The 12396-nt window shown below is 46.9% G+C and overlaps 1 protein-coding gene across 1 annotated transcript in view; it reads left to right on the top strand.

The window, feature by feature from the left end:
- Positions 1-12396, top strand: part of IGDCC3 (immunoglobulin superfamily DCC subclass member 3) — a 101199-nt gene that overhangs the window by 56689 nt on the left and 32114 nt on the right. The window contains exons 3-5 of the mRNA XM_030955066.1: positions 439-583; positions 3262-3392; positions 7844-7981. Of these exons, the coding sequence (XP_030810926.1) occupies positions 439-583; positions 3262-3392; positions 7844-7981 (414 nt within the window). The remainder of the gene's footprint in view (positions 1-438; positions 584-3261; positions 3393-7843; positions 7982-12396) is intronic.

Below are 12396 nucleotides of genomic sequence, written 5' to 3'. Positions count from 1 at the left end.
AGGATATTTACAACAGGCAAGACATTGATGGCAACAGAAAGAATACATCTCTCTTTTGATGTGGACTAGGATCCAAAGACTGCTCAAGCTATTGGGAATGATGTCTGATAAGGGCCAGTGCAGTGTCTGTGTTTCTTGCTGCCCCAGCAGACCTTGCTGAGCACCATGAGGGTCTTGGAGCAAAGTCTGCTGTTCTGGTCGAGCCAATCATTTCAATGTGCAGAGGCAGGTGGGATACCAAGACCTTCCCACTAGTCTTGTTTTTCCATGCAGAAGGCTAGGCTGCAAGCTGGCCTTCTGCTCTTACATTACATTACAGTCCCATTTGCATTCTGTGGGAAATGAGAGTGTGTTTCTAGGTCATGTAAAGTTGCTGACATCTTCCAGTTGGATCTTTCTTCACATGTGAATAATTTTGTCTCTCTTTTTGTCTTCCAGCAATGTCTGACTTCCACATCCACCCTCAGAATGCAGTGGTAGAGGAAGGCGGTGTAGCAAGATTCCAGTGCCAGATCCACGGCTTGCCTGAGCCAGTCATCCTATGGCATAAGAACAGCATGCCAGTCAACACAGACAATGAAAGGTAGGACATGTCTAAGCCATGTGCTGCTGACCTTTCTCCAGGTGGGAAAAGATGGCCAGACTTTCTATTGCTTCCAGTTGTGCTTGGACACAACTAACCTGGGCTAAGGGTCTTGGCCAGTGTTTCCAGCATGGAAGACTCTTTTTAGTTTGTTGTGGCTTTTCTGGTTTGGCTCTCCTTTTGGCCAAACACCTTGTAGGAGCAGTGGCGTTTCCCAGGTGCGGTAGATAAAGCTATGTGCTGATTTTGAAGGGCTTGCACTGACTGTCTCTGATCAACCCTGCTCCAGGTTTATATTCCAGCATTGTGACCTGCCCAGCAAGCCTCTAAGAGCTGGGTAGCTTTGTCATCCCTCCATGGCTCCATTTTGTGTAAGTCTTTCTGAGACAGATCCATGACTTAGGATCTTGCACATGGGTCCTGGACTCTTGCAAGTGCTGAATTTCACTGTGGCTGCCATTCCCTGGTGGACTCCCTCATGTGTGGCAACTGGGGAGTTCTGCAGAGAGCTTCCCACAGCACCCTGAGCTGCCATTTCCCAAACAATCTCCTAAAGAGAAACTCCAGCTGCCTCCCTTCCCAGCCTAGACCTGGAGCGGCACGTCGTCGCTTCCTGTGTTTGACAGGCGCTCCCTTGGCGTCGGAAGCATCCCTCATCAGGGTTTGGTGCGCGGCGCGGGGCAGCGCAGCTGGCAGGAAACGCGTGCCCGCTGCCGGGAGCCGCACAACCAGCGCCGGGAGACAATCGCTCACAGCACACCTCGAGCATGCACTGACGCCCCTGCCTTGGGAATAGGCGAAACCAGGAAGCTGTAAATATTTTCCTGAAAGCCTCTATTCTTAAAAATGTCAGTTCTGCAGCAGAATGTGGTTGGGTTCTTTGGAGGCAGGAGAAAACACAAGGGCTGGAACAATGCCTGACCTTCTCAGAGTGGCAGTGAACTTACAGTAGAAGGACCCAAGAGGCCCAAATCTGCTGTGGAAAACTGCAACTGTCAGGTTTTGTTTTTCCTTGCATTTTTTAGCTAAGCTTTTTTTAGCCCAGCACAAGGTTGATTTGTTGAACTTGATCTCCTCTGAAGGCTTCTTACTCATACAGGTGCTGAACTGGGGATGTGGTAGAGCAGAGCCACTGATCCGAGGTGGCATCAGCAGAAGTAAGGGCCGGAGAACTGTGCTGGATGCCGTGTGGCATCCCAGTGAGATGTTGCAGGACAGGTGAAGTTTCCCTGAAGTCTTTCATGAATCATTGATCCTTTGCATTTGAGCCCAGGGACACAGTTGTGCAGATGGTCAGAAATGTGGCAGGGATTTAAATGTGACCAGGACTTCTTTTCTCCAAGGCTGGGGAACCACAAGGCTGAGAAGCCAAGACTTTTCTCCAACCTAGAAAGGTCCAAGCTGTGCTCGTTCCTGCTGCGTCTCCTCTGGGGAAGGGAGTTTGCCCAAGCCCTGGAGGATGTAGCCTAGGAAAAGTTTCCTTAAACTCATGTCCTGATTTTGAAGAGATTTGGCTTTTTGTAGGAGTAAAGTTATTGGGGAAGTTTTTCATTGTCAGCTCAGTAGATTAATCTCTGACACCAGAGCCTGGGTGATGAGAGTTGCTTCTCTAACTGAATTGGATTTCTGCATTAATCACGCTTGGCGCATTTCTGCGTATAAAGTGTATATAAATTTGTATGCCGAGTCTTGCACTTGGAGGTTTTGAAGGCAGAATAATAGCTTTGGAATTGAATCTTCTAATGCTGTGGGCAGATTGTTAACAAAAATGAAGGCTTCTTGTAGTATAATTCATCCAAAACAATGGGCATTTTAAAGTCCCAGAGAGATTGCAATCAACTTGGGGCCGTGTAGAACTGATTGCTGTCGTGCTGCCACCGACACAGAGCCGCACGTTTGGAACGCGGCGCAGGGAGCAGGTTATAGGCACTTAACCATATGCTGATATGGAGAAAGATATTCTTCATCTTCCGGATGGAAATGGATTATTAACTCATCACAGTGTAATGACTTACTACCAGCCAATTTAAACAAGTGGTTGCCAAGCAACCTGTAATGTATGTGTACATATATGTGTGTATGCACGCGTGATTTAAATGTGCCTGTGTTTTAAAGATATAAAATATTTATTGATGTTTACATTTGCCCACGCAATATTTATTTTAAACATACCTTTTCATGCATCCGAGGTTTTACGGTCATATGGATTTGAGTCCTGGGCCTGGAGTGGAGAGTGTGGAGCACAGGTTTCTGATGCCTGTCCTTGGTCACTGTGCTTCAGCTGATGAGTGGTAATTCCCATGTCATGATAACTCTAATGTCAGCTGTCTTCACATGCAAATGCACTGCCAGAGCTTTTCCACAGGTTATATAGGAAGCATCTATTTTGTAGCCTTCCAGCAAAAATCACCATTTCTCAAGGATGTATCAGGAGAAAAATTATTTTCTTTTATTCCCCTGTAAAAGAAGACCAGAGGCTCAAGTATCCAAAAAAAGTAAGAACTGATGCAGAAGCAGGCTTGGGCTCAGCCTAAATGAGTGTTGACATCCTGGTGGTATTGGCACCACTGCACTGGGATGCAGAGAGCCAGCCTGCCTTGCCTGGATGGGTGTGCAGCCCGCTGTGTCACATCATGTCCTGCTTTGCAAGCTTTTGATTCTGTTTTCTCTTCCCACAGGTACACGCTGCTCCCCAAGGGGGTTCTCCAGATAACAGGGCTAAGGGCAGAAGACAGTGGGATATTTCACTGCGTTGCCACCAATATTGCTAACGTGAAGTTCAGCCGGGAGGCCCGGCTCACCGTGTCAGGTTAGTGCCAGCTACACTGTCCTGGCTGCCTTCCTGTCTTCTTCCCACTGCTGTTCTGGACCAGGACAGTTTGAGAGAGCTTCAGGCTAACACACTGAGAGGCATTCCTCTGTCCAGCCATAACACCTTCCATGTTCTGGATTGTTAGTTGTTAAGATCCCCTCCAGTGCGGGACATCCCTGATTCCCTGTGGAAATGGAGATTGCATCTTTGGAGATAACAGGCAGAGGAAGTCTCCCCAGGGATGGTTTAGTGGGTGTTTCTGAGTTCTTTCTTACATGCAGCCAAAGGTCTTTCCCCTGAGCTCTGATGCTCCTGTCCATCATGTACATGTAATTGTTGGTACCCAGGAGCTGGAGGCTTTCCAGCACACATCTCACAGCTTCCCATCACCGTCCAAAACACTGCCTGGCCAGTGGTTCTGGAGCAGACTTAACACCTCTACCAAGTGTCATATTAGCCTCTGCTGACTGTAAAAAAGCAGTGCGTGTGAAATGGGGTGAAGCCGAGGGAAGAGTGATGCTGTGTATATCAACTCTGATGGGAAAGAAAGCAGGTTAACTGGTTCTGAAAGACCTGGGAGCTTTAGGTACCTGTTACTTATCTGTTTGCTTGATCTGTGCAAACAGTAGCCACATAGAGGGAATAAAGAGCAGTAAATTATCAATGTGGTGAAGTTCTTTGTGTCAGTTTACTGGCCTGAGTTATTATTTCTCACAGGGCAGAAAGCTCTACTTGTTCTCATCTGACCATCCCTCATTGCAGATGGATATTTTCCAGGTTTCCTGTCCATGAAACATTTGTGGTTTTTTTCTCCTCCTTAAAGCAGTCGGATGATGAATATGGGCACGGTGTGTAAGTGTTTGTTGAAGGGTTTGGACCATGCTTCAGTGCCTGCTCTGCTGTAACTGGACATTTGCATGGAAAACTCATTGCACTGGGTTAAACCTCCATGGAAAAGGTTTATGCACTGTGGTGTTTGCTAAGAACACACAAATATCTGTTAGATCAGGACAGCAGGTACGCGTTAGCATGTGAACCCTGGGCTTTGGCACGGCAGCAGAGGCTGTGGTGAGCCACAGAGGTGCACGGAGCATTGCTTTGCTGGTGTGGGTATTGTGTCAGTAAATACTGAGCTAACGTGAGTGCTGCTGTGCACATGGCATTAGGCATGATGGGGTAAGCAGAATTCTTGCAAATTTTTTGTATCTTGGGAATGGTCTCTCTGCTCTTCATGATGGCAGGAGGGCTCCCACTTTTCCCTGCCAGGCAGCAACTTCAGCCATTGCTTCACCAGCAGAGAAGCACCAGGTCAGCTTCCCTGAGGTTTCCAATCCAAGCCGTGACTTGGGAGGGAGGAGGGAGAGGGTGAGAATGGGCTCTGGAAGCCTGTGCCCTGCAGGGTACTGCCACAGCCCGGCAGGAGAGGGGGAGGAGGGCGGCTGCCCGTGGGGAGTGAAGGAGCCTGCTTGCAGCGCTCTCCCTCCTCTGCCTGGCGGTGGTGGCGGGGCTGCCGGCAGTGAGCAGCACAGAGATGTCTTCCAATCCTGCTGATTGATTATTTTCAAGTGCCTGCTCAGCGGAGCTGCTCCCGCGGGGGCTGCCTGCCTCTCTGCACTGACACCTTCCCAGTGCGAGCTGCGGCTCTCTCTGCTGCTGTCCTTTTGATCAAGATCTGGCAGGCGACGCTCCTGTCCCTGCTGGAGTGCCTGTCACTGCTGGCAGTGCTGGGGACCTCCCCATCCTCACTATGACTGCTGCTGGCAGAGCCCCTGGGGACCAGGGGCATCATTAGAGCCTTTTCCCCCTTCAGAATAAATCCCTGCGCTGCCGTGAACCCTGTTGAGCTCCAGCAGCACTCGCCTGCCATAAGTCCCTCATTTTATCACTCATTCCTTCCTGACCCTGCATCAAAGAGCTGATCTGATTGAAGAAGGAAACCTCCTCCTTGATGCTGGGACATGGTTGGTCCCTTTGTGCAGTGCTGACATCTGACTGCTGTGTCCCAGTCCCTGCTGGCCCTGGAGCTGTCACTGCTGTGGGTGGTGGGCTCAGCAGCAAAGCTACGGGGCCATTCCACGGCCTTTGCAGAAGGTGAGCAGTGGTGGAAATGCCACTTCCAGAGTTGGACAGCATTTGCCCAAACTCAGGGAGCTGAATCCACACGCAAAAACTTGCATATCTAAGACTCAGAGTAGAAATCAAAGAATGTGATATTTAAATATTTTATTGTCAAAGTAGTGTGTTTCATAAATTCTGCTTAAAGCTTGGCTCCCATTTGCTGATATTCTTGGGTGACCTTGGACAATTCATTTCATTTCTCTGTGTTTTGAAATATTGAAATCGCTATATAATACGCTGATAATACTGTATTATTCTAAGCATGAACATTTAGTATTGTGATTCAGAACAATAAATCTACATGGGTTTTAAAGGCTCTCCGAGGTGCTGAGGGGAAGGTATTGTTTTTCAGATCTCTTGGGGTTAACCAGCCGGTCATATGAATTTATTGTGCATTCTGGTTCTCATCAAAAAATCTGCATTTTATGGCTTGCAGTGAAATGCATTTAGTGAGAAAGTCATCTCTTAAGTCACACTGACACGGTGATTTTTCTTGGATTTTGCCCATTTACACACAAGCTCGGAGTCGCTTTATCGCTCCCTGCTTAGCCCCCGTAGGAACAATTAACAAACGAGCTGCTCTGATCTGTGCTTGCCCTTGGACCACTGTGGAATCCCCCTGCTATGCCCTGATTCCAGCCCCTGAGCTGCTGTGAATGAGTAACACTCAAAAGTGCAGGAAGAAATTGTTTTTCTTGGAGAAAAGCCCCTGTAGATAGATTTGGGTGGATCACTTCCCTGTAGTGAGCCTTTTGAACATTGGAAAGTCCATGTACAGGAGTCAGTGTGGGTTGATCCCTTTGGCAAAGCCCAGCCAGGGCTGTGCTCCCCAGCCCTCCCTGTGCCCCGCTCCTGCTTGGGGGCAGATGACCAGCCCAGGTATTTCTCTTTGCAGGTGTACAGAGCTTTTTTTGCCAGCAGCTGTAAGATTGATGGAATTCTTTAAACATTGCTTTGACCTCAGCATTTCTGAGTATAACCCAGCTCTCATCAGAGACAGGGAGGAAGACTAATTTTCACTATTCCTGTTTACTGATGGAAAACTGAGAATATCTCTTGAGTTCCTCCTCTCCTGCTTCCAGAAAGTGGGAGTAAAGGCTGCAGGGACTTTTGGCCCAGGGATAAGGCACTTTTCAGGGACTCAGGAGATGTGGGATCAGCTGTGGTATACATAACACAGGATGATGGTTTTGTCCCATGCTGTCATTCTGTCTAGTGAAATGTGTTTCCTTTTGCCTTTCTTGTGCCTGTCTGGTGTCCAGGGTCACTGCGCCAGGATTTTGTTCTGTTATGGGTCTGCACATCCATCTTGCATGATGGGTTTTATTCTTGGTTGCTGCCACTTGGTGCTACTATAGTGCAAATAAAGGATTAGTGATTGTATCATGAGCAGCAAATATGTCACAGTTGTATCAGTGCAATGGGATGCATCCTCTCCTTGCAGGAAAATGGTAGGAAAAAGTAGGATGCAGTCGTCAGAGGAGTTTCCTCTCAGAAAGCTCCTCAGCAGGAGTCAGGGACTGTTACCTCCATCACTCCTTGTCCCAGGACAGGTCTTTTGGAGCAAGTGACACCAGCAGCAAGAGAGGATGCTCACAGAGACAGAGTTAGGCATTGTGGTCTGTGTGGATTACTTTGTGGCTTGAAATGCTGAAAGATAAAGCAACTCCCTCATTTATTTGCATTCCTGCTGTCTTTCATGTTGTGTTTTCCTTATATACCATGCACATCTTCTCTGTGCAGTTCCTTCTTTATGCTGTTGATATCCAGGTGTTAACAGGGCTGTTTGTGGCTGGGTCATTGCTTCAGGGGTTTTCCCCAGGAATAATCAATGCACACTTAAAATGTGTTCAGTGTGACTGTCACACAAACACTGTGCTCCTTTTGTTTCATGTACATCTCAGATTTATTGAGGGTTACACCAGCCACATAATTTAGAATCCTGGAATCGTTTGGGTTGGAAGGACCCTTAAAGATCATCTCGTTCCACCCCCAGCCATGGGCAGGGACACCTTCCACTAGAAGGTGCTCTGAGTTGCTCTGAGTCCTGCCCAGCCTGGCCTTGAACACTTCCAGGGATGGAATCCACAACTTCTCTGGGCAGCCTGTGCCAGGGCCTCACCACCCTAACAGGGAAGAGTCTCTTCCAAATACCTAACCTCAATTTCCCCTCTTCCAGTTTGAGCTCATTACTCCTCCTGTGACTACAGCTCCTGATGAAAGAGGATGTGTACTTAGAAGAGATGTACTTAGAGGATGCCCAAAGTCCTCGATGTTCCCTATAAACAGAGGCAATCAGAAGCATTCTGACGATGGTGCTGTCGTTGCAGGCTCCCACTCCACCGTGTACAAGGACCCCATGATCCTCGTGGGCCCGGAGAACCTGACGCTGACCGTGCACCAGACGGCGGTGCTGGAGTGCATCGCCACCGGCAACCCCCGGCCCATCGTCTCCTGGAGCCGCCTCGGTAAGCCCTGGGGTCACTGGGGTTTCCTCCTCCTCCTCCTCCTCCTCCTTCTCCTCTCCATAGCCATCATGTAGGAAATAGGTAGGTGCCACTGACTGTTTTATACAACAACTGATTCACCCTCTCCCTTCCCAGAAGGTAATTGTAGGCTTGAAGTGCTTTTTATCCTCATGTCTACACTTTGTTTTTTCTCTCTGCCAAGATTCTGTTTTCAGCTGTTAGAGAAGTGGGTTGGTTAAACCTGTAGATGTTTCATGAAAGGTGATAATTTTATCTTTTCTCAAGTGACAGCATCTTCTGCTGCTGCATCAAAAACATCACCACTGTTGGCCTAGAGAAGCAAAATCATACACAAACACATCTTTCACATAAAAACAGACTTGAAAGAAATTTGCTGCCTGTTCAGGGAGTTTTAAAACAATTTTAAGGGGGAGAGAGTGTTTAAAGTGTATCTGAAGCCCTGAAAAAACAAATGCTTGCTGCTGGGGTCCGTGATATGTTTTTAAATCAGCATGGAAACCAGAGACAGTGTCTGATGGCATCATGCAAGCAAGGAGGAGCAAAGGACTGTGTTTCTCTAAGGTTTATTTTATATTCTAACTTTGTGATGATAGCTTAGAAACTGTTTTGCTCAGAACAACACTTCCATTGCCCTACAGAAACCTGTGCTGAGTGAAGAGCTGATGAATTTTGTTTTATCTCCCAGAGCTTGTAACTCTGCCTGTGTGCACAGTGGGGTTGGGTTCAGTTGGGATTTCTGGAGATCCTGTGGTCCTCGAGGTCACATCAATTTTGGGATGCTCATCTCCTGGTGTTTCCCAAAGAGGCTGTGAAGCACAAACAGGGATAATTCTGTCTCATGCTGCTGTGCTGGATGTGGGACTCCACTCCCACAGCTCTCCAAGGTTCATGGTCAGCTCATGGGCAGGGTGATTTCCCACTCCAGAGCTGCCTGCCAGGGAATGAGGACTTGCATCCAGTATCAGTTGCACATTTTTTCCATGTTTTCCCTCCTTGCATCCTCTAGTGGCTTGTAAAATCAGCCTTTGTATGCCACTAACTGGTATTTTTGCCTCCAGAGCCATAACCATCAGATTGATGCTGTTTTAAAAATTCCCCAGATACTCTATATCACTGGTTTGGTTCTCTTGGACACAAGACAGCTCTATGTTAGTGCTCAACTATAATAAACTACTTTATAATTGCCTTAATTATAAGTGTTTATTACCTTCTTCAAAACACTTGTCTCTATAGAGCAGTGCAATAATGAAGATGTAATAGCGCCGTGCAATGTTTGTCTGGATGGTCTGAGCTCAGCATTGGCTTCCACCAAAAATAAATACCCTCTCCATGCTACTTCGCAGCACAGTGGCAGAATCAGAGCTACTGAATGGGAAACAGATCTTGTTATTTTCCCTTCCCTTCAGCAGGAATGTTTCCTGTCCAAAGCATCACAAGGTCTCGTTTAAGATGACAGTGATCCTGACAGCGACGCGGTGCACGGGCTCTCTGATGACTTGGAGGCTTTGTCATCTCTTTGTAGCCATTTCAGGAGACTTTCATGTCTCCTTGTCTGTGTGATCGTGGGGAAGGAGAGGGGTTTGTGCTGGACAGGGAGGTCCTCAGAGTATCCGTCAGCTCTGGCTTCCTCCATGTGAAGGTCTTCTTCCTGAAATTCCTCTTACAGATAACTCACTCAGCTTAGGAAAAAAATCTCTTTAATCTGTTTGCAGAAATAAAAAAATCCACAGCCACAAAGTCTTAGAGAGATCCAGCTGACTTAGCAATAGGAATGGCTTAATTTAAGCAAAAAAAGTAAATTCTGTGTGAGCATCTTTCTTGCCTTGTAGAAGTAAGAAAGAGCTGTGGCATTGCTCTTGTGCTGGGACTTTGCACAGGGCACATTGCCTTTTTGGAAATTCTCTCTGAGCCCCTTTGCTCACAGTTTTGACATTGTGGCATTTCTTCTGTCAAAAAGGAGCAAAAGAACAATTTTGCTTTCACAGCTTTCTGGTACAGGGGAAAGCAAGCCATAAACACCATTTGCACTTCTTGCTTTGGCTTTGCTAAAACCTGGCCGGTTTTCAGTGGGAAAAGCAGCTAGCTATATTTTGCTTGAAGGAAATAATTCAAATTCTGGGCCAGTTTTTGAGTGTCACACAATCAATTTTGAATTTAATTTCTTTGGGAATATGTTGTAGCCCCTGACCACAAACAGAATTCCTGTGTCTCGCCGTGCATGAAATGTCAACATTCATTAGAGAGCAGGCTCTGAGAGAGATGTAAAATCATTAAGGGTTTGTTCAGGGAAGATAGGGCTTTTCCTTTCAGAGCTACGCACTTCAGGCTTGGACCTGTATGTGTGCACAAATGAATATCCTGGGCACTTACTGCAAAGCCTTTTGAATGAACGACGATTTTAATGTATCCTTACCCTTTAACTGACAGGCCACTGAGCTGGCCTCCATAAAAGGTACCAAAGCAGAATAATAAACTATTTAGAGAGATACAGAAAAGTGAGGCGAGAAAGAAAGGACAGTGATTATCTGATAGCGTTATACAGAAGTTGTCAGAAAGGGCTGCACAATGGGAAGGAAATTACTAAAGAGGGAGCCATTCAAGAAGTAAACTATACAACAATTGTAGGAGCCAATTAATTGGTAACTTATTGGACACAGAAGCTTGCAATAGATGGCTGACTGGTTGACAGGAGCACCGTTCCCGTAAGTGTTTAGAAATAATAGAGTAAATTTCACCACTTCACATACTGAATAGTCAACTGTTGCAATGTACTCTAAATATGCTAATCCACAGTGCCCGGTGTCCTCAGGAGCAGGAGACCCATGTGTCTAAAAAGTGGAAGGCTACTATGACACAATACAAAGAATTCACAAAAGACCTAAATGATCAACATTAGAAAGTTGTTACTTTCTTTCTACTTGCTACTTATGAAAGAAAGGCGTTCGTGTTGTTGCATATTCATATTGCCTGGCACGTTTTAAGGGGCTCTGTAATTGGTGCTGGTGTGCCAATCACTCGGTTAGCAGGCAGAGAATGGGCTCCAGAAAGCATCACATACACCTTGGAAAAATAAATAATGTGGCTCCCAAACTGCAGGCGTCCTTCATCCAGACTTCACCCCCATAGGGAACCTGGAAGTACCTAAAGGAAGGCTTTAGGACGGGGACTTTTTGCAAGGGTGTGCAGTGATAGGAAAAGGTGGGAATGGCTTTAAGCTGAAAGAGGGTAGATTTAGATTGAGTGTTAGGAAGAAATTCTTCCCTGTGAGGGTGGGGAGGCCCTGGTGCAGGTTCCCCAAAGAAGCTGTGACTGCCTCATCTCTGGAAGTGTCCAAGGCCAGGTTGGCTGGGGCTTGGAGCACCCTGGGGTAGTGGAATGTGTCTCTGCACATGGAAGGGGGATTGGAATGAGATGATCTTTATGGTCCCTTCCAAACCAAACCATCCTATGATTCAGTGAAGTCTCTACTTGTCTATAGCCAGAGCATCTTTGGGAGCATCTCCCATTTGGAGAATGGTCTCCTTTATTAATTAGAGGTCACTGTTCTCTTCACAAGAGCGGAACCTCCCCCTTTTGTCCTCATCAGCTGAGGGACTTGAAAGAGAAAACCTGTCAGGCATTTCCCTCCAGACTGGCTTTTCTCCAGACCTCAAATTTTCTGCTTTTGACTTCTTTAAAAGAAGTAGAAGGTCATGTTAAATGAGCAGTGGTTTCAAGCCTGCCTGGGTCCTGACAGCTTTGGGAACTGAGCAAATGTTGGCTTTTGCAGTCTTTCAGATCTCCTCCATGAAGAGATGACTTTGTGGTGGCAGGTGATGCCAGGAAGGTGGATTTGCAGGGTTTGGATTGCCTGATCCAAACCATTCTTCAAGTCTCTCTGTAAAGAAAACAGGGTTAAAATAAATAGCAACCTTTGCAAAGCAGGTGTGAGTCCCTCAGCACAGTGGTTCTGCAAAGTGCTGAGCTTTCAGGATGCAAGGAATTTCTTGTGTAAACACACTGTATTATTTATGTGTTGTCAGTGTTGCTAACTTGGACTAGATATTAGCTGAAGACCTTCTAGCTGACTGCAGGATGGCTCAGGCTGAGTGAGGCACAGAGTGAGAAGGATGGAACAGACTGGGAAAGCAGTGATGTTTCTGTAGAAGCCTTTTCAGTGCTTTTGGAAAGGGAGGGCTTGAGTGAGAAGTGTCTGAGGTGATCAGGCACAGTGATCTTTGTTGGCTGTTAGAGGTGGCCACACTGACCCAAATGGCAGATCCACCAAGGCTTCTGAGCTTGGAGGGCTTTGTTCTCCAGGGAAATGAAAGATGTGTGGACAGGAGATGTCTCCTCAGACCACCAGACTTCTAATAGCTGGAACTGGAGACATAACTGAGGGCATATTGATACTG

The sequence above is a fragment of the Camarhynchus parvulus genome, chromosome 10 (assembly GCF_901933205.1).
Source record: "Camarhynchus parvulus chromosome 10, STF_HiC, whole genome shotgun sequence".
Taxonomy (NCBI): Eukaryota; Metazoa; Chordata; class Aves; order Passeriformes; family Thraupidae; genus Camarhynchus; species Camarhynchus parvulus.
Note: the sequence above shows the minus strand (reverse complement) of the source record. Positions and strands in the feature narration are given on the sequence as shown.